The sequence below is a fragment of the Zootoca vivipara genome, chromosome 6, assembly GCF_963506605.1.
Source record: "Zootoca vivipara chromosome 6, rZooViv1.1, whole genome shotgun sequence".
In the NCBI taxonomy this organism is placed as follows: domain Eukaryota; kingdom Metazoa; phylum Chordata; class Lepidosauria; order Squamata; family Lacertidae; genus Zootoca; species Zootoca vivipara.
In genome coordinates, this window is record NC_083281.1 from 2458717 (window position 1) to 2479440 (window position 20724).

The 20724-nt window shown below is 51.3% G+C and overlaps 1 protein-coding gene across 1 annotated transcript; it reads right to left on the bottom strand.

Moving 5' to 3' along the window:
- Positions 1 to 3371: 3371 nt before the first annotated feature.
- Positions 3372 to 16888, bottom strand: ABHD17A (abhydrolase domain containing 17A, depalmitoylase). The gene is made up of 5 exons (XM_035119279.2): positions 16652 to 16888; positions 12912 to 13472; positions 8674 to 8868; positions 5584 to 5763; positions 3372 to 4559 (listed from the first exon to the last, which is right to left on the bottom strand). The coding sequence occupies exons 2-5, from the start codon at positions 13223 to 13225 to the stop codon at positions 4334 to 4336; spliced, it is 915 nt and encodes a 304-aa protein (XP_034975170.1). The 5' UTR covers positions 13226 to 13472; positions 16652 to 16888; the 3' UTR covers positions 3372 to 4333.
- Positions 16889 to 20724: the final 3836 nt, after the last annotated feature.

The following is a 20724-nucleotide window of genomic DNA, read 5'->3' on the forward strand; positions in this document are numbered from 1 at the left end:
TAATGTTTAATAGATTGCTTTATTTCATTTTTCTGTTGGAAGCCGCCCAGAGTGGCTGGGGAAACCCAGCCAGATGGGCGGGGTATAAATAATAAATTATTATTATTATTATTAAACAAACAAACAAACCTTCCCCATAAAGGGCTGCCTTCAGATGTCTCCTAAAGATTGTATAGTTACTTATCTCCTTGGCTCGCTAACCTCCAACATTTCTGCGATGAAAAAGGGGGCTGATGGGTGAGGCATAGTCAATTATGGTGAATCATCTACAGTACAGCCCTGGTGTTTGTTTGTTTGTTTTAAAGAAGCCCCTCCAAAGGGACAGGACGATGCACCCCTGGGGTTTCCTGCTATGCGAAAGCTATTTTTATATTTATACGTTGGAAGTTTTTTTTAATATAAAGTCATATATACAGTCTGGTTATGTTCACTGCGGGTTGCGAACATCACGGGTTACGAACCTGCCGAACCCAGAAGTGCCGTAACGGGTTACTTCCGGGTTCGGCAATTCGCGCATGCGCAGATGCACCGAATGACATCACGCGCATGGGCAGAAGCGCCGGATTGCGGGGCGAGCATGCGCAGATTCGGCACTTCAGGTTGCGTACTGCTCTGGATGCGAACGGGGCTCCAGAACGGATCCCCGTTCGCATCCAGAGGTACCACTCTATGCTGGAAGTCGCCCAGAATGACTGGGGCAAACCAATCATATGGGCAGCGTACAAACAAATTTATTTATTTATTCATTTATTATTATTAGGAAAGCCAACACCCCCCACTATTACTCTGCCCTCCCCAATTACCTACAAACTTCAGACACACCCCAGATGCCCTCCTGCCTCTCTCTCCAGCAGGAAGTGGACAGCTCTTAAGAGGGGAAAGAAACAGTTTTCTCTCATAGGATTAATTCTGCCCCAGCCTGTTCCAGCCGCTTTGTTAATCGGAGGCTGTTGGGGACAACTGCGTGCCACAGAAGGAGGCGGGGGGGGGGGAGAACCCACGAAATTGGCCTCCTGCTTGGGTCAGATTTTGCAGGGGTGGTTTTGAAAGAAAAAAAACACGAGGCTTATTTGGAGGGACTGGAAAATGGCCACTGTGTGCCCCCCCCCGATCCCCCTCTTCCTTCTCCTCATCTATCATGCCTTCCATTTGCACACACAGCCCACTCTCTAACCTCCTGAGCTGCATGCTGGAAACCTAGCGCTGCCGTCACGACGACCCTGCAAGGTGGGGTGGGGGGGTACCTGCCTTGCCCAAGGTCCCCCAGCGAACTTTGCAGGCGCCTTTAATCCAGGCCTGCAAAGTCCCATGGACAGGGAAGCCGCTTCAGCCCCGGGGGCCACATTCCCCTTCTGGGTGACTTTTTGGGGCCGCATTGAAAAGTGGGCGGAGCGGCGCCTGTAAATTATACGGGGGTTCAATATGCAAATCCCTCTTTGTCCTCCATCCGAAAAAGAAACATTCATCAGAGTTCGAGGCAAACACCGCAGTTCTCTCGGCCGAATCTACCTCGCAGGGTTGTTGGGGAGGCAGAAAACCACGTGTACTGCCTCGAGCTCCTTGGGGTTGGGGGGGTAAATTAAATTCAGAAATTAAAAAATGAACACAGTATGACTGCATCAAACGTAAGGGCTCGGCTCCAGGGGTTCTGCGTAGTAACGAAAATCGCGTATGCCCAAACCTTTGAAACCGCCCCATGAGGTCCAGCTCTGAGGGCCTTCTGGCGATTCCCTCTCTGCAGGGAACCAGGCAGAGGGCCTTCTTGGTGGTGGCGCCCGCCCTATGGAACGCCCTCCCGCCAGATGTCAAGGAGATATACAACTAACTGACTTTTAGAAGACATCTGAAGGCAGCCCTGTTTAGGGGTTTTTTAAAATGCTTAATGCTGTATTGTGTTTTTAATATTCGGTTGGGAGCCGCCCAGAGTGGCTCAGGAGACCCAGCCAGATGGGCGGGGTATAAATAATAAATTATTATTATGGCTAGTAGGTTAGTTGTTGGCAGAATCCCTGTATTCCCAATGTCCATGTGCCAATGAGTCTCCCCCCTCACCCCCACCCCCCAAGCAAGGCTGATAAGCCTAAAATGCTTTCCCCCTGCTGGTTAAACCCCAAGCAGACCAGCCGCAAAAAGAGCTTCTAAGCCAGGCTTCCTCAACCTCGGCCCTCCAGATGTTTTTGGCCTACAACTCCCATGATCCCTAGCTAGCAGGACCAGTGGTCAGGGATGATGGGAATTGTAGTCTCAAAACATCTGGAGGGCCACAGTTGAGGAAGCCTGCTCTAAGCTCTCTACCTCACTTGGGTTTAAACTTGCACTTTCAACCCACCCACCTTCAAGAAAGAAGTGCTGTTTTGGGGGGACAGGGGGAAGACAGGTGTGACGGACTCTCTGGTCCTGAATGGGGTAACTGTGCCCCCGAAGGACCAGGTGTGCAGCCTGGGGGTCATTTTGGACTCATCGCTGTCCATGGAGACGCAGGTCAGTTCTGTGTCCAGGGCAGCTGTCTACCAGCTCCATCTGGTACGCAGGATGAGACCCTCCCTGCCCGTAGACTGTCTGGCCAGAGTGGTGCATGCTCTGGTTATCTCCCGCTTGGACTACTGCCATGCGCTCTACGTGGGGCTGCCTTTGAAGGTGACTCGGAAACTGCAACTAATCCAGAACGCAGCTGCCAGGCTGGTGACTGGGAGCGGCCACCGAGACCATGTAACACCAGTCCCGAAAGACCTCCATTGGCTCCCAGGACGTTTCCGAGCACAATTCAAAGGGTTGGTGCTGACTTTTAAAGCCCTAAACAGCCCAGTATCCCTGAAGGAGTGTCTCCACCCCGGACACCAGAATCCTCCGCCAAGGGCCTTCTGGCGGTCCCCTCCCTGCAAGAAGCGAGGTTACAGAGAACCAGGCAGAGGGCCTTCTCGGTGGTGGCGCCTGCCCTGTGGAATGCCCTCCCAGAAGATGTCAAGGCAATAAACAACTGACTTTTTGAAGACACCTGAAGGCAGCCCTGTTTAGGGAAGTTTTCAATGGTTGATGTTTTTGTATGTTTTTGTATATGCAGGAAGTTGCACAGATTTGCCTGGGGAAACCTAGTCAGATGGATGGAATATGAAGAATAAATTTATCATTATTAACTGCCATGAATGTTAAGATGAGTTTCCTAGCAACATCTCCTTGCAAGGAACAGGCAAGGGACTCCGCTGGCCCTGATCCATCGCAGGAGATGTAGCAAAGAGCGTTATGAGATGGTGCAGATCTTACAGGAGAGAGGAATGTGGAATTTTCCCCGGGTACCCCAACACACCCAGTTCCAGCCGTGCCCTCGAACCCCGCAAGATACACCCAATAACATTTCTCGGGAAACAAATCTGGGTCTTCCAAACTTTTATTCCTCTTTGTTTCAAAAAACGAACGGGTGGGAGGCTTCCCCCAAACTCATTCTCCTCCCCCCCCCCGGCAAATACACACGAAAAAAAATTCCCTGCGTTACTTGGAATTAAGTGAAATCTGGCTCAAACACATGGGGGTATTCGGATACGGCAGGGATATTCAAACAATAGGATTCGGGAGTTTGCGGACGGAACAGGCAAGCTGTCTCTCTGACTCCCGCCAACCTGCTTAATCCTGGCCTGTGTGGATCAGACGGGTTTTACTCCACAACCAGGGTCCTCCCCAGAGTGTCCTGGCGAAAACTCCAGGGCGCCACCCGCCGCAGCTCAGGAGAATCTGTAATGGAGGTCCTCCAGCCTCTAGGTGGCGCTGTGCAACAGGCAGCGGAGGCGGACCGGACCGTTTTGGCAGTCATGCATTTTGGCGCCCTACCCAACCCTGTGTCCTCGGGGCAGAGCCGGGGATATGCCGCCCCACCCTCCCCCTCCCCCCAAGGCTTATTGCTATCTCTGGGACCCGCTGAGAGTTACGAAAAGGAGGATCCGAGAAAATGGGATGTCATGGTGGCAGCGCAGTCTCGATGGAGGTGTCGTCGACGTATTTTGTTTAAAAAAAGGACAGCGATGTGCGGAAACGACTAGTCTGCAGGCACCGCGCAGAGAGGGGCGGCTCAGCGCATTGCCGGGGTGGGAGGCGTCACGGTCAGAGATGGCAGCGAGGGGCGAACGAGCGGCTCCCGGTGTCGGAGTAAATGCCCCCAAGAGAGACCCAAGACTGGCGCCCCTCTGTAACCGAGGACTCCTCTCCCGCTTTGGTGGGCAAGGGGACTGGTGCTCGTAACACTGTCCTAAAGCCGCGAGTCCCTCGCCATCCTCCTTGCCGGCCCCCGAACTGAGGCGCGCGTGGCGCTGGAGGAAAGAGCGAGAAACGAGACGGGCGGTTGTCAGTTGTTCTGGCTGGCCAGGTCGTGCGAAATGAACTTGCGCAGGCGCTCCAGGTACTGGCTGTACAGTTCGATGTCGTTGTGGCCGGCCCCCTCGACCCAGAGCGGCTCGACGGCCTTCGGGCAGCGCTCGTACAGGGCCAAGCCGTGGGAGAAGTCAATGACCTCATCCTCCGTGCCGTGGATGAAGAGGACTGGGGAGGTGATCCGGGAGACTTTGTCGATGCTGTGGAAGAGGAAAACAACATGAGTTATTGCCTTGATGCACCCCGTAACATTAACTAAAAGGTAAAGGTAAAGGGACCCCTGACCATTAGGTCCAGTCGTGACCGACTCTGGGGTTGCGCGCTCATCTCGCATTATTGGCCGAGGGAGCCGGCGTATAGCTTCCAGGTCATGTGGCCAGCATGACAAAGCTGCTTCTGGAGAACCAGAGCAGCACATGGAAACGCCGTTTACCTTCCCGCTGTAGCGGTTCCTATTTATCTACTTGCATTTTGACGTGCTTTTGAACTGCTAGGTTGGCAGGAGCTGGGACCGAGCAACGGGAGCTCACCCCGTCACAGGGATTCGAACTGCCGACCTTCTGATCAGCAAGCCCTAGGCTCAGTGGTTTAACCACAGCGCCACCTGGGTCCCTGTAACATTAACTATGGTTTTCTAAACCACAGGTTTTTAAACCATAGCATTTTTTAAAAGCATGGTTTTAAAACCATACCTTGGTGTTTTTTAAACCACGGTTTTTTAAAACTGAGTTCCAGATGAAACAAGGCCCTGATTATTACAATTTTTTTTAATCTTCCCACCTACGAACCTGCCCAGGTTTTGTGATCTTCAGAGGAAGCCATTGAAGCTCCTGCCGGCTTCACAGGCACCCTTGGTGAGATTACGGAACAGGGCCTTCTCAGTGCTGGCTCCTCCCAGACTTTGCAACTCCTTCCCTAGAGAAGCCAACTGGCTCCCTCCTTGTCCTTCCACCCAGAAGGCTTTCGGGGAATGGCTCCTTTTAAATCCATTTAAAGAGTGCTCTTTTTACTATTCCTATTTTAACACATCCGGTTTTTGCTTTTTTAACATTTTTAAAATTCCATTAAAGTTTAATGACTTTTCAACCTAGCCCTGTTGTTCTAATTTGCTTCATTTTGGACTGGACTGCGAGTGTGATGTCCGGTGGGAAACAGGCCCTGCCTCTGGCAGTAGAGAATCACCCAGCCCCAAATCCCAGGTGGAGACCCTCTCAGCTGCCTTACTTGGGGAAAGCGTCGAAACAGTAGGTCTTCTTGGTTTCCGGGAAGGCGACGCGCATCCCCGAAGTGAGCGGCGAGTGCAAGATGACCGCCGCGCACTCATAGCGAGAGGCCAGGTCGACTGTGGGCACCGTCCCAATGCTCTGCCCGTACAAGATGATGTTCTCAGGACTGATCCCGTATCTGGGAGGTAGGCAAAGAAGGGGAGAGAGAGAGAGAGAGAGCAAAGCCAACTTCAGTTTCAATAATAATAATAATAATAATAATAATAATAATAATAATTACTGAACACACTCCTGAACGGGGCAACTGCGCCTCTGAAGGACCAGGTGCACAGCCTGGGAGTCATTTTGGACTCGTCGCTGGCCATGGAGGTACACAGATGGAGCAGATTTATTCAGGAGCCAAGGTACCGCTGTAATCAGATTCAAGCTCCAATTGGGGCTCAAATCTCTACTCCGTGATGCAGCTGGCGGGGTGCCCTTGGGAGTCATTCGCAGCCTACCTCGCAGGGTCGTTGTAGGGATTAACTGAGGAGGGGGGGTGAACCATGGACTCGGGAGAAAAAGACAGGAGATGAACACAATAAATGTGCTCTTCTTAAAAAAGCTGGAGGGGCCACACCCGTTCCAAACATTTTGAGTATCTTTTGGAGGTTGGAGGATGGATGGCGGCTAACAGAATGAGGTTGAATCCTGACAAGACAGAAGTACTGTTTTTGGGGGACAGGGGGCGGGCCTGTGGGGGGGACTCCCTGGTCCTGAATGGCGTCACTGTGCCCCTGAAGGACCAGGTGCGCAGCCTGGGAGTCATTTTGGACTCACAGCTGTCCATGGAGGTGCAGGTCCATTCTGTGTCCGGGGCAGCTGTCTACCAGCTCCATCTGGTACGCAGGATGAGACCATCCCTGCCTGCGGACTGTCTCGCCAGAGTGGTGCATGCTCTGGTTATCTCCCGCTTGGACTACTGCCATGCGCTCTACGTAGGGCTGCCTTTGAAGGTGACCCGGAAACTGCAACTAATCCAGAATGCGGCAGCTAGACTGGGGACTGGGAGTGGAGACCATATAACACCGGTCCTGAAAGACCGACATTGGCTCCCAGGACGTTTCCGAGCACAATTCAAAGTGTTGGTGCTGACCTTGAAAGCCCTAAACGGCCTCGACCCAGTATACCTGAAGGAGCGTCTCCACCCCCATCGTCCAGCCCGGACACGGAGGTCCAGATCTGAGGGCCTTCTGGCTGTTCCCTCTCTGCAAGAAGCGAGGTTGCAGGGAACCAGGCAGAGGGCCTTCTCGGTAATGGCGCTCTCCCAGTGGAAAGCCCTCTCTTCAGATGCCAAGGAGATAAAGAACTGCACAACTTTAAGAAGACATCTTAAGCCATCCCTGCATTGGGAAGTTTTCAATGTTTGATGTTTTATTAAGTTTTTACATATGCTGTCAGCCACACAGAGTGGCAGACAGACAGGGTACAATAATAATATACAGAAACATAATAAAACATCAAAACATCAAAAATTTCCCTAAACAGGGCTGCCTTCAGACGTCTTCTAAAAGTCAGGTAGTTGTTTATCTCCTTGACATCTGACAGGAGGGTGTTCCACAGGCGGGCACCACCACTGAGAAGGCCCTGTGCCTGGTTCCCTGTAACCTCGCTTCTCACAGGGAGGGAACCGCCAGAAGGCCCTCAGAGGAGGACCTCTGTGTCCGGGCAGAACGATGGGGGCGGAGACGCTCCTTCAGGGATACTGGGCTGTTTAGGGCTACTGTTTAGGGCAGGCACCCCCAAACTTCGGCCCTCCAGATGTTTTGGACTACAATTCCCATCACCCCTTACCACTCGTCCTGTTAGATAGGGATCATGGGAGTTGTAGGCCAAAACATCTGGAGGGCCGCAGTTTGGGGGTGCCTGGTTTAGGGTTTAGTTTTTAGGGCTGTTGAGAGCCAGCGTGTTGCAGTGGTTAAGAGCGGTAGACTCATAATCTGGGGAACCGAGTTCGCGTCCCCGCTCCTCCACATGCAGCTGCTGGGTGACCTTGGGCTAGTCACATTTCTCTGTAGTCTCTCAGCCCCACCCACCTCACAGAGTGTTTGTTGTGGGTGAGGAAGGGAAAGGAGAATGTTAGCGGCTTTGAAACTCCTTTGGGTAGTGATAAAGCGGGATATCAAATCCAAACTCTTCTTCTTCTTTCAAGGTCAGCACCAACACTTTGAATTGTGCTCGGAACTGGGAGCCAATGTCGGTCTTTCAGGACCAGTGTTATGTGGTCTTGGTGGCCGCTCCCAGTCCCCAGTCTAGCTGCCGCATTCTGGATTAGTTGCCGTTTCTGAATCACCTTCAAAGGGAGCCCCACGGAGAGTGCATTGCAGTAGTGCAAGCAGGAGATAACCAGGGCATGCTGCGAGCGCATTTCCATTCCAAGATGCTGCAAGCCCATTTCAAGGTAGATTTCACCGGCTTTGCCTGTTTATAAAAGAAGTCGGGCTTGCTGCATGAGTTCCTGCCCATTCGTGTAGACAATACTGAGCTGGAGGGAATAATGGGATGATGATACAGTATGTTGTACCATAATAATAAAGGTAAAAGACCCCTGGACGGTCAGGTCCAGTCAAAGGCGACTCTGGGGTTGTGGCGCGCATCTCACTATCAGGCCGAGGGAGCCGGCGTTTGTCCGCATACAGCTTTCCGGGTCATGTGGCCAGCAGGACTAAGCAGCTTCTGACACATGATAGAAACCAGAGTGCTGAAGAAGTGTGCATGCACACGAAAGCTCATACCTATGACAAACTTAGTTGGTCTCTAAGGTGCTTCTGGAAGGAATTATTATTATTATTATTATTTTGTTCAGAGTGCCTGGAAACGCTGTTTACCTTTCCGCGGCAGCGGTACCTATTTATCTACTTGTGCTGGCGTGCTTTCGAACTGCTAGGTTGGCAGGAGCTGGGACCGAGCAACGGGAGCTCACCCCGTCGTGGGGATTTGAACCGCCGACCTTCCGATCGGCAGGCCCAAGAGGTTTGGTGCTTTAGACCACTGCAGAATGGCGAGCTACCAACTGACTTAAACGGGGCACCCTCCCCTCCAAGCTCACCGGGTGCGCAGCGCCTGCCAGGCTGCGTCGACGTCGGCGTACAGATTCTTCTCGGAGGGCTTCCCCGTGCTGACGCCGTACCCCGAGTAGTCGTAGGAGAAGATGTTGCAGCTGATGCGGGTGCCCAGGCTGATGTAGAAGCTGCACATCTGGCCCAGGTCCACAGCGTTGCCGTGTGAGAACAAGACAGTGAACCTGCGAGGGGAGGAAGGAGAGTCAGAAGGGAATGTCATAGAATCCTAGAGTTGGAAGAGACCACGAGGGCCATCCAGTCCAACCCCTTGCCAAGCAGGAAACACCATCAAAGCATTCCTGACATATGCCTGTCAAGCCTCTGCTTAAAGACCTCCAAAGAAGGAGACTCCACCACACTCCTTGGCAGCAAGTTCCACTGCCCAACAGCTCTTACTGTCAGGAAGTTCTTCCTAATGTTGAGGTGGAATCTTCTTTCTTGTAGTTTGAATCCATTGCTCCGTGTCCGCTTCTCTGGAGCAGCAGAAAACAACCTTTCTCCCTCCTCCATATGACATGCTTTCATATATTTGAACATGGCTATCATATCACCCCTTAACCTTCTCTTCTCCAGGCTAAACATACCCGGCTCCCTAAGCCGTTCCTCATAAGGCATTGTTTCCAGGCCTTTGACTATTTTGGTTGCCCTCTTCTGGACACGTTCCAGCTTGTCAGTATCCTTCTTGAACTGTGGTGCCCAGAACTGGACACAGTACAGTACTCCAGGTGAGGTCTGACCAGAGCAGAATCCAGTGGTACTATTACTTCCCTTGATGTCCTTCATGTGCAGGGCCGGATTGAGGTCTGATGAGGCCAAGGTGGCTTGCAGGTCGTAGAATTGTAGAGTGGGGAAGGGAACCCCAGGGGTCATCCAGACCAACCCACTGAAATGCAGGAATCTCAGCTAAAGCCAAGGCCGGATTTAGGTCTGATGAGGCCCTAAGCTCAGGTAATGGGGCCCTTTATAGGCCCAGCAACAAACGGTCGCTGTTTTTTTGTGTTGAATATATGCTGTATGGTCATTTATAGACCTAATAGGTATCTAAAGCCATTTGCACATGCAGAATGTAGGCACCCTATATATAGAAAGGAGCAAACCAGGGATATTATAGGGAGCAGGCTAGCAGGCGGGGCCCATGACTTACATCTTAGGAGACGACACCACACAAAACACTCTTGCTGTATGTAGGTTTTATTTTATTGGTTTTTTATCTTATATTTTGGAAATGTACAGCCAGTGTTGGGGCCCTAAGCTACAGCTTGTTTAGCTCATATGTAAATCCGGCACTGTTCGTGCGTCCCCTTCCTTGAGAGGTCCGGAGGGAGGCAACACGAGAGCAGGGCCTTTTCTGCAGCGGCTCCCGGTCTGTGGAATGCTCTCCCTGGGGAAGTTCGCCTAGCACCTTCATAAGACACCTTAGGTGCCAGGGAAATTTATTCCTTTTTAACCAGGCCTTTGGTTGACCTTATTGACATTCTATGCCCTCTTAAAATGTGTGGTTTTCTCTTTTTTTGGGGGGGGGGTTGTTGTTTCTATTTTTATTATTATGTATTTTCTGGTTTTATAAATTGATTTTATTCTGTGAACCACCCAGAAACCCACCCAGAAACCCCCAGGTATAGGGGCGGTATATTATTATTATTATTTTTATTATTATTATTATTATTATTAACCCAAAGGGTCATCCCAGCCAACACCCTGCAATGCTTGCTTTCGCTTATATTATATCGTACTTTTTGCACGTTCCCACCCCCTTTCTCTCTCTCTTTTCGCACACTCTTCTCCTTTTTGCAATTCCTTTCTTTCACCACATTCTTCTTTTACAAATGAAAAAAACCTTTCAACAGAACAGGGGTCAGCAAACTTTTTCAGCAGGGGGTCGGTCCGCTGTCCCTCAGACCTTGTGGGGCGCCAGACTATATTTTTTGGGGGGGGGGGGGAATGAACGAATTCCCATGTCCCAGAAATAACACAGAGATGCATTTTCCATAAAAGCACACATTCTACTCATGTAACAACACGCAGATTCCCGGACCATCCGTGGGCCAGATTGAAAAGGCAATTGGGCCGGATCCGGCCCCTGGGCCTTAGTTTGCCTACCCATGCGAAACAATATTGTTACAAAACCGCAGGAAAAAAAAAACCCTGCAATTTTTGCACGTTCTTTCCCCCTTTCTATCTTTCTCTTTTACTCGGTTTCCCACATCCGTTAATTTTTGTCTAGTCCTTTCTTTCATCGCATCCTTCCTTTGTGAATGAAAACCTTTCGATAAAATGGCATTTTCTCTAAACCAGTATACTCCAAATGCTGCCCGAGACTTGCTTCACCAACTTCCCCACACCGAATGTCGAAGGAGGGCCCCCCCCCACAGATGTTCCCCGCCCCCTTGCTAACCGATAGCCTGCGTAAAACGCCGGCCTACCTTACAGGGCTGTTGAGAGCGTTGTGCTCCAAACACTCTGAATATTCTGGAAGAGGTGCGCAGTCATTTCAATCGCGAAAAAGATTCCTCTTTCTCTCCTCTACCCCCCCCACCTCGCAAAAAATGGCTTAACAGTTTCAATCAATCAATCATTATTGGGATCAAAGACCAGACAGCAGAATTAACAGCAGCAACATATACTACATCAGCCCCCCAGATCCTCAAAAATTAATGAAAAGCATTAAAAAAAATACTCAATTAACTGAGGTTCTGCCTCCCCAGCAGAAGGACCCTCTTTTTGGGGGGGCATTTTTTTACCTGTAATCTCCCACAAAAAGCTCAACAACATTTTGGAGGGCGCTCCCCCAACTTTTGGGGCAAGCTCAACAACTTTTTTGGGGGGGGGGCGCTCTAACAAAATTCCTGGTATGGCTGCTGTAGACGAAACGGAAAACTCCCTATAAATTGATTGCGTTGTAAAAATAGCACTTCCTTCCACTAAAAATCTAAGTCCCGGAGTTTAAAACCAGCGGCTCTCCATCAACCATCGCTGTCACCACAGCCTGTCTTGTCCTCGTCGCCATAAAGCAGAGTTATTTCACAGCAGGCCTGGCAATATTCAGGTCCTTTGCCAACAAGGAGGTCTTGTTTTTAACAGTTTGCAGCAATCCCTGGTATCCTGGTATCAGTTGCAAAGCGGACAGGAAATTCCAAACCGGGGTAACGCCCTCATCCGCAGCGGAAACAGCTGTGGCGCTAACATCTGTCTTGTTGCTCTTTCCTGGCCACTGCCCACTCTTCCTTCTCCACAGCAGGAGCCGGCAAAATCTCCTCCAAGACCCAGATTTCAACACACACACCCCAATACGGCAATGCTGCCTCCCTTCTGCCAATTAATAATAATAAGAATTTATTATTTATACCTTGCCCATCTGGCTGGGTTTCCCCAGCCACTCTGGGTGTCTCCCAACAGAATATTAAACAGAATAAAACTTCAAACATTAAACACTTCCCTAAACAGGACTGCCTTCAGATGTCTTCTAAAAGTCAGATAGTTGTTTATTTCCTTGACATCTGATGGGAGGGAGTTCCACAGGGCGGGAAAAAAGAGAGAGCGGGATATAGAGGGCCTTCTCGGTGGTGGCGCCTGCCCTGTGGAACGCCCTCCTGTCAGATGTCAAGGCAATAAGCAACTTTCTTACTTTTAGAAGACATCTGAAGGCAGCCCTGTACAGGGAATGCTGGACGCTGTATTGTGTTTTTAATATTCGGTTGGGAGCCACCCAGAGTGGCTGGGGAGGCCCGGCCAGATGGGTGGGGTGTAAGAAATAAAATTATTGTTAATTATTATTAGAATATTTAGAAAGCGCAATGAGGCGATTCGGAAGTCAAAAATATGTTTGATGTTAGATCATGGGTAGGCAAACTAAGGCCTGGGGGCCGGATCCGGCCCAATCGCCTTCTAAATCCAGCACACAGACCGGGAATCAGCGTGTTTTTACATGAGTCGAATGTGTGCTTTTATTTAAAATGCATCTCTGGGTTATTTGTGGGGCATAGGATAAAATATAGTCCGGCCCCCCACAAGGTCTGAGGGACAGTGGACTGGCCCCCTGCTGAAAAAGTTTGAGGCCTCTGTGTAAGACAATGTGTAGTCCATTAATGTTTAGTTGTCATTGTGGTATTGTTTTTGTCTGTGTTGTCTGTTTTGCAGTAAAGATAATACTGTAATACGTAATTTGGCGGCGAACAAATTACAAGCGAAACGGAATGGAATAAACGGCACCCCGAAGTTGGCTCACCTGGCGCCAGGTACACACCGGACGTACATGCAGCCCACACGATTCCCCCGGCTGCTCTTGGTCAGGAACACCTCGATGGTGTCCAGTTCCCGCTGGGCATACTGGAAATCGGCTCGGTCCGCCAGGTGGAGCTTCCAGCGGTTCATGGCTCCCCCTCGGGGGGAGGCGGTGCCGGAGCCCCCCACGGGGTCCGGCTCGGGGACGATGGTGTATGTGGGCTCAGGGGGCAAGAAGGCCAGCTTGGCGGCGATGCGCCCGGGGCAGGGCGGGCAGCAGAAAAGGCAGCAGAGTTCGCTGACTGTTAGGCCGTTCATGGTGGCCGGCGGGGCAGGAATATGGTTTTTTTTGGGGGGGGGGGGGGACACCTGCAGGAGTCCCGGGCCGGAGGAAAACAGGGTAGCCGAGAGCGCTTAGGGAAACGTTTTAGCCTCCCACCGGACGGACGGAGCCTTTATGACATGCCCACTCCGAAGAACTATGAGAGGGTTCTCCCGCATTCCGGCGGAGGGGGGCCGCGTTCCAAAGTCTCCTGGCTGAGCCTCTGCTTCTCTCTGCAGAGTCCTAAAAATAAAAAGAGAGAGAGAGGAAAAAATGGGGAGCGGGGGGGGGAACAACCACAGTTTTAATGGGGTACGGATTTTTTTCTTGCATTGCACTAGGCCAGGCATAGGCAAACTTGGCCCTCCAGATGTTTTGGGACTACAACTCCCATCATCCTTAGCTAACAGGACCAGTGGTCTGGGATGATGGGAGTTGTAGTCCCAAAACAGCTGGAGGGCCGAGTTTGCCTATGCCTGCACTAGGCGATTCCTACTCTACGATTCTGTGATTCTACGAGTTGCACAGCTGCTTCCATTGCGGAGACTGTAAACGTTTGCTCCCAAACCGTCCCTATTTCTGGGCGGGCATTCAGGTGAGAGGGGTGTTATTGGGTGCTTCTTCTTTTTATTATCATAGAATCACAGGATGCTACGGTTAGCAGGGCTCCCGTGGGTCATCTAGCGCAACCCCGTGCAATGCAGGGAGTCTGTGCGCAGCTGTCCCTGGCCGGGGTAAAAAATGACCAGCCTTCTGGCTAACAGCCAGATGGACTGTTTTATGTATGTTGTAGACATTTTTATCTTGCCATTTTTGTGCTGTGAACCGTCTTAAGATCTACGGGTGGCGTACGAATTAAAATAATAACTGCAGAATTGGAGAGTCGTAGACGTGGGGCATCTCATTGCGTTCCTCCGCTTCGCTCGCCAACTTCACTTCACGACATCCGTTTGGGCACCAGTACGGGAAAAAACCTTCGGCCTCACACTGCAAATGCTTCTGGCAAACCCTTCCTATTGCTAGGGCTGGATGATATACACAGTGGTACCTTGGTTCTCGAATGTAATCCGTTCCGGAAGTCCGTTCGACTCCCGGAACCGTTCGAAAACCACGGTGCAGCTTCCGACTGGCTGCGGGAGATTCCTGCACTCAGGAAACACCATCAGGAAACACCATCAAAGCATTCTTGACATATGCCTGTCAAGCCTCTGCTTAAAGACCTCCAAAGAAGGAGACTCCACCACACTTCTTGGCAGCAAATTCCACTGCTGAAAAGCTCTTACTGTCAGGAAGTGCTTTGTAATGTTTAGGTAGAATCTTCTTTCTTGTAGTTTGAATCCATGGAAAAGCAGCTCTATCCTTATTTCAGACATTGCGATATATCGGGGTGGTGAAAACCAGGTATCGCCCAGCCCTCCCTATTGCTACTGTGTCTCGCACTTGCGGCCTGCATTGCTCTCTAAGAGTTTACGTTCCCAAGCCCCATTCTGCAACCTTGCGGAGCTCTAACGGCATGTGTTTGTTTTTTAAAACAAAACTGCCCCCGGAAGCTGCAGACATGCTCTGGAGCTCGGTGAGTAAGGGAGATGTCGGAGCCAAGTGTCCCACATGATTCACTGCGGAGCAAAGCAGAAAGACCCACAAGAGTCACACCCCACAGCCACACGAAAGGCTTCTTGCAGAAGCGATGAAGTCAGCTTCCACAGCTATACAGAGCGCCAAACACTGTCTGGCACGCACAAAGGACCAGCCCCAAATAGCTCTGGGATGGCTCAGTCTAAAACTGGGTGGAGATTGGGTGGCAATTACAGCCAACGCCCGTCCTACTCGCGAGTAGACCCAACTGGAATTAATGGAGTCTATGAACTTGCGCCCACAGTGGTGCCTTGGTCGTCAAACGCCTTGGTGCTCAAAACAACTTGGAACCCAAACACTGAAAACCTGGAAGCAAGTGTTCTGGTTTGCAAACTTTTTTCGGAAGCCAAACGTGCTCCGTTTCGAGTGTTAAGCTTCCGTGTTCTGAGTGTTACACTGACGTCTGTCTGTTTTTGCTATTTATTTTGCGTTTCTGTTTTTGTGACTGTGTGGAACCCAGTTCAGCTACCGATGGATTGACTGCGTGACTGCAGCACACTGTTTAGTGCTTTCATTTTATGGATCAATGGTCTCGTTAGATAGTAAAATCCATGTAAAATTGCTGTTTAAAAAGTCCGGAATGGATTAATCCGTTTTGCAAGACTTTCTACGGGAAAGCACGCCTTGGTTTTGGAACGGACTTCCGGAACAGATTAGGTTTGAGAACCAAGGTACCACAGTATATAGATATATACACAGACATTTTCCGCAGTCCAGGGCAGAGTCAGCCAAGCATACTCCCCTAACTACAAATTCCCAAAAATATATATATAAACATTAATAAATCATCACTGCAGAGCCGTCTGTGGATTGGACAAGGTTGGTTTTTTTTTTAACAGGATGCACAGCCCTGTCAAACGGTGTGCCATGGAAAAACAATAATGACGTCACCGGCTGCTGCCTGCCTTTTAAACACACACAGCTACCGGTAAGTATTCAACTTGGCCAGATGTATCTCTGGGGGGGGGGAAGGAGGTGGGGCACGTAACTCAGGAGGGAGGGGGGGGGCTGACTTCAGAGTAAACAGGTAAGGCTGCAGACACTCACACCCGGACTGCTCTACTGTGTGCGCGCTCTGGAAAGGGTCGAAGTTTGCAGAACAACTCCCCCCCCCCAATACACACGCAAATGGAGAGAACGCAAACAAGTTCCCAACTAGGTCCTCCTCCTCAGAGGAGACCTACTGAAATCAATGGGCCCCTCGGCGGGTTTACCAGTGCTGTGGCACCTGGTAGACAAACCGCCCCACATCTTGGTGCTCTGCAAAAAAAATGGGGGGGGGGGACGTTGAGAAGATTTAAGAAGGCGACCTCCCAGGTTCAGTCTCGAAGCCCCTGGAGAGCCGCTGCCAGCCAGTTCGGCAATACTGAGGGAGATGGGCCCACTCCGCAAGTCAGCTTGGCAGCCTTCTGATTAAAATCCACGCTAGCCTTGAGGACTAGCATCATGTTCTGGACTGGAGGACGGCACCTCCAGGAAAGGCTGGTGGGGGGAAAAGAGAGAGCCCGTTCCTTGCCCGAAACCCTGCCGGTTCGCGTCGGCAACAGCGCGCTCTGTTAGGGACTCGCGAGGAGGTCCCTAAAGGCAGCGCATCTCGGGGGAGAAGGGAGGCCGAAGGCGCACCGATAATCTTCACTCCTAGGGGAGGGAGGCGCGCGCGCAAAGCGAAAGGAAACTCAACCCGGATCGGGCTCGCCGCCACGGACTCCCCTCCCTGCACCCTCCCGTCTCTATCCGCCGCGGAATCCTAAGGACAAGTGACGCCCCCTCCTCGCCCGGATAATCACCCTCGCCGCCGGGCGTCCCTCTCCAAGTCCTGACGGGGGTCTCTCCAAAGCGCGCTTTGGCGCACGGCAGCTGGCGTCTGTTGTGCGTCTCTCTCTCTCTCTCTCTCTCCCTCCGTCTGGCTTCCTCCCTCCTCTCCCGGCAGCAGCTGCTCGGATCTAGCCTCCCAGCACCAGCCAGGCCCCGATCCGCCGCCTCCGGCCCCCCGCCCGGCCGCTGCAACCGGCCCCCGCCGCCGCCGCCGCCGCCGCCGCGCTCCGCATTACGCGCCCGGGGCCTGGAACTTGGAGACGCGGCTGGCGCTGGCTCGCTGCTCGTCTGCGCCTCCCCTTCGGCGCCTCCTGCTCCTCCTCCCGAGGAGGCGGATGTGACAGCAGCGACAGCCGCACTGGAAATGACGACGGAGCGGCAGGAGGAGCCGGAGGTGGAGCAAGGCCTCCTCCGCCCGGCACGGGAGCAAACTGTTGCCACGCTGGGAAAAGGCTGCCCGAAGCGCCTTGCCGCGCATGAGGGGGCCCGATGCGCCTCTTCGTGAGTCATTTTCTCGCGGGGAAAGGCCCAAGAGAGGAGCATCCCCAGGAACGATTCTTTGCATGACTCTCTGGAGAGCCGCTGCGTGTGGGCAGTTGGTCTGACTCCGTATAAGGCAGATTTCCTGTGCGTCTCTGTATGAGTCACATCTCTTTTCTTCTCTTTTCTTTCCCCATTATCCTGGACAGGGGGGCGACGGTTAATCCCAGACCCTCCGAGTGTCCCTGTTTTCCAGGAGCAGTCCCAGATTTACTGAAGTCAACCCGGTTTCTGATTTGATCCCAGAATGTCCTGGTTTTCCTACGAAAAAACTAACCTTTAGAAGACATCTGAAGACAGCCCTGTTTGGGATTTTTTTTTTTAAAGTTTAATGTTCCGTGATGATTTTATGTATGTTGGAAGCTGCCCAGAGTAGCTGCAGCAACCCAATTGGATGGGCAGGGTATAAATAATAAAAATTATTATCCTTATCCATATTATTATGGGATAGGGCACCCCTATTTTCATCGGAGAAATGTCGGAGGGTATGTTAGATTCTGCCATGTTGCTACCGGTACATCAGATGTACCTGTTGCAACTCTGCATGAGTCACTGCACGTTGTACCTGCATCTGAGTGTGTGCGCATACATTTAGGGCTATTTTGAGGGCTATACAGTGGTACCTCCGGTTACGAACTTAATCCGTCCCAGAGGTCCATTTGTAACCCGAAAACGCTCGTGGCATGAGGCGCGCTTTCACTCATGGTGCCTCCCACTGCTGCCGGCACACGACTGGAAACGATGCCTTATGAGGCCTGGAAACTATGCCTTATGAGGAACGGCTTAGGGAGCTGGGTATGTTTAGCCTGGAGAAGAGAAGGTTAAGGGGTGATATGATAGCCATGTACAAATATATAAAAGGATGTCATATAGAGGAGGGAGAAAGGTTGTTTTGTGCTGCTCCAGAGAAGCGGACACGGAGCAATGGATTCAAACTACAAGAAAGAAGATTCCACCTAAACATTAGGAAGAACTTCCTGACACTAAGAGCTGTTGGGCAGTGGAATTTGCTACCAAGGAGTGTGGTGGGGTCTCCTTCTTTGGAGGTCTTTAAGCAGAGGCTTGACAGGCATATATCCAGAATGCTTTGATGGTGTTTCCTGCTCGGCAGGGGGTTGGACTGGATGGCCCTTGTGGTCTCTTCCAACTCTATGATTCTATGACTTCCGCTCACATCCCTGGGGCAAAGTTCGCAACAAGGGGCATCTACTTCCGGGTTAGCGGAGCTCGTAACCCTCAGCGTTCGCAAGGAGGACGGTACATAACACGAGGTTCCACTGTACAGTACAACCTTTAGAAGACATCTGAAGGCAACCGCTGTATAGGGAAGCCTTTTAATGTGTATTATTATGTTTTTTATATATTTGTAGGAAGCTGCCTCCTAGAGCGGCTGAGGTTTAGCCGGGATCTCCTTTTTCTGTAACTGGAAGCCATGGGTTCGAGTCCTACCCTCCAGAGCAGGAGAAAACGAGCTCGTTCCACCTTCCAGGTGACAGTCCTTCAGATGCTTGAGACAGCTATCCTATTTCTTTTTCCCCCTTTGTGCCTGCCTGACAGGCGGCAATCCAGCCGGTGAAGCTTTTGGCCCTTCTTTGCTTTTGAAAACGAGGGCAAAACACTAACCCTGTTTGGGCAGCAGATGGCGATAGTGGACCACAATTGCACCTGCCTGGGTTTAACTCTTGTAAAATAGATAGAGATAGAGATAGATAAGAGATATATACAGTCATACCTTATGTTACATCTGCTGCGGGTTACGTCTTTTCAGGTTGCGTCCCGTGCCAAACCCGGAATTCCCAGATCGGGTTACTTCCGGGTTCGGCGCATGCGCATGATCACTAAATCGCGCTTTGCGCATGCGCAGAAGTGTCAAATTGCGTCACACGTGTGCGCAGATTTGGCGCTTCAAGATGCGGCCTTTTTATGTTGCGAACAGGCCCCCAGAACGGATCCCGTTCACAACCAGAGGTACCACTGTATAATAGACACACACACACACCGTATTTTTCCGTCTATAAGGTGCCCCCATGTATAGGTAAAGGTAAAGGGACTCCTGACTGTTAGGTCCAGTCGCGGACGACTCTGGGGTTGCGGTGCTCATCTCACTTTACTGGCCGAGGGAGCTGGTGTACAGCTTCTAGGTCATGTGGCCAGCATGACAAAGCTGCTTCTGGCAAACCAGAGCAGTGCACGGAAACTACCTTCCCGCCGGAGTGGTACCTATTTATCTACTTGCACTGCGTGCTATTTCAGGGGACTCCAAATTAAGAAAACATCCTTCAGCACTACCCGTGTATAAGACAAGTCCCAATTTTAAACCTAATTTTTTGGTTTAAAAAACACCCTAGTCTTATACACGGAAAAATACGGTATATACTCCCCCCCCCTCCAAAAAATAAGGGGGAGTGGCAGGCTATGAGTCAGCACTGTCATGTGACCTCTGACCACACACCCATCCCCACCGGGGGTTAAAAGGTATCCCACTCCCGTTGCGGTTGAGAGGTTAGTGTTTGCCCCTCGGGAGACCCGAGTTCAAATCCTTGCTCAGCCACGAAGCTCGTGTCAGTCAGTTGGTGTCTCTTGGTCTTGTCCTACATTGCAGGGTCGTCGGGGTGAAATGAGGACGACGAATGCTATCTTGAGCTCCCTGGGAGAGAGAAAAAACCCCGTGGGATGGGAACACAACAAAACAAAGAAATGCATTTCTCTAGAGATCGTTTAATAACCGCTGCCCTGGGCTCCTTTAGGAGGAAAGGGGATGCATTTGATAAGAGTGGAACGAACGCTTGATCTGCAGGTCGGCTGGAGGGTGAGCTGGGTTCAAATTCCAATATGGGTACGAAGCCTATCGGGTGACCTCGGAACTCTTCCTTTAAGCCAGGTTTAGGAACCGCTACAGCGGGAAGGTAAACGGCGTTTCCATGTGCTGCTCTGGTTTGCCAGAAGCGGCTTTGTCATGCTGGCCACATGACCTGGAAGCTACACGCCGGCTCCCTCGGCCAATAATGCGAGATGAGCGCCGCAACCCCAGAGTCGGTCACGACTGGACCTAATGGCCAGGGGTCCCTTTACCTTTACCTCGCAGGGATCGGTGCGAGGATAAAAACGGGCAGCCGGAGAAGAACCACGTACAGCCCCTTCAACTCCTTGGAGGAAAGTGAGATTTAATTGTAAAAATTAAAAATAATGAAACATAGCAATATTAATAATAAAAATATAGTTTAATTGAAGCCTGGTTTTATAGTTTAGCCGAGTTTTGCCTTGCTGTGGGCAACCCCAGTCTCCGAGCAGCAGCTTTCCCATAGTTCCATTGGTCTAAACCACTGAGCCACTTGGGCATGGGGATCGGAAGGTCGGCGGTTCGAATCCCCACGACGGAGTAGATAAATAGCTACCCCACGGCGGGAAGGCAGATGGCGTTTCCATGCGTTCTGGTTTCCGTAATGCGCCAGAAGCGGTTTAGTCCTGCTGGCCACATGACCCGGAAAGCTGTCTGCGGACAAAC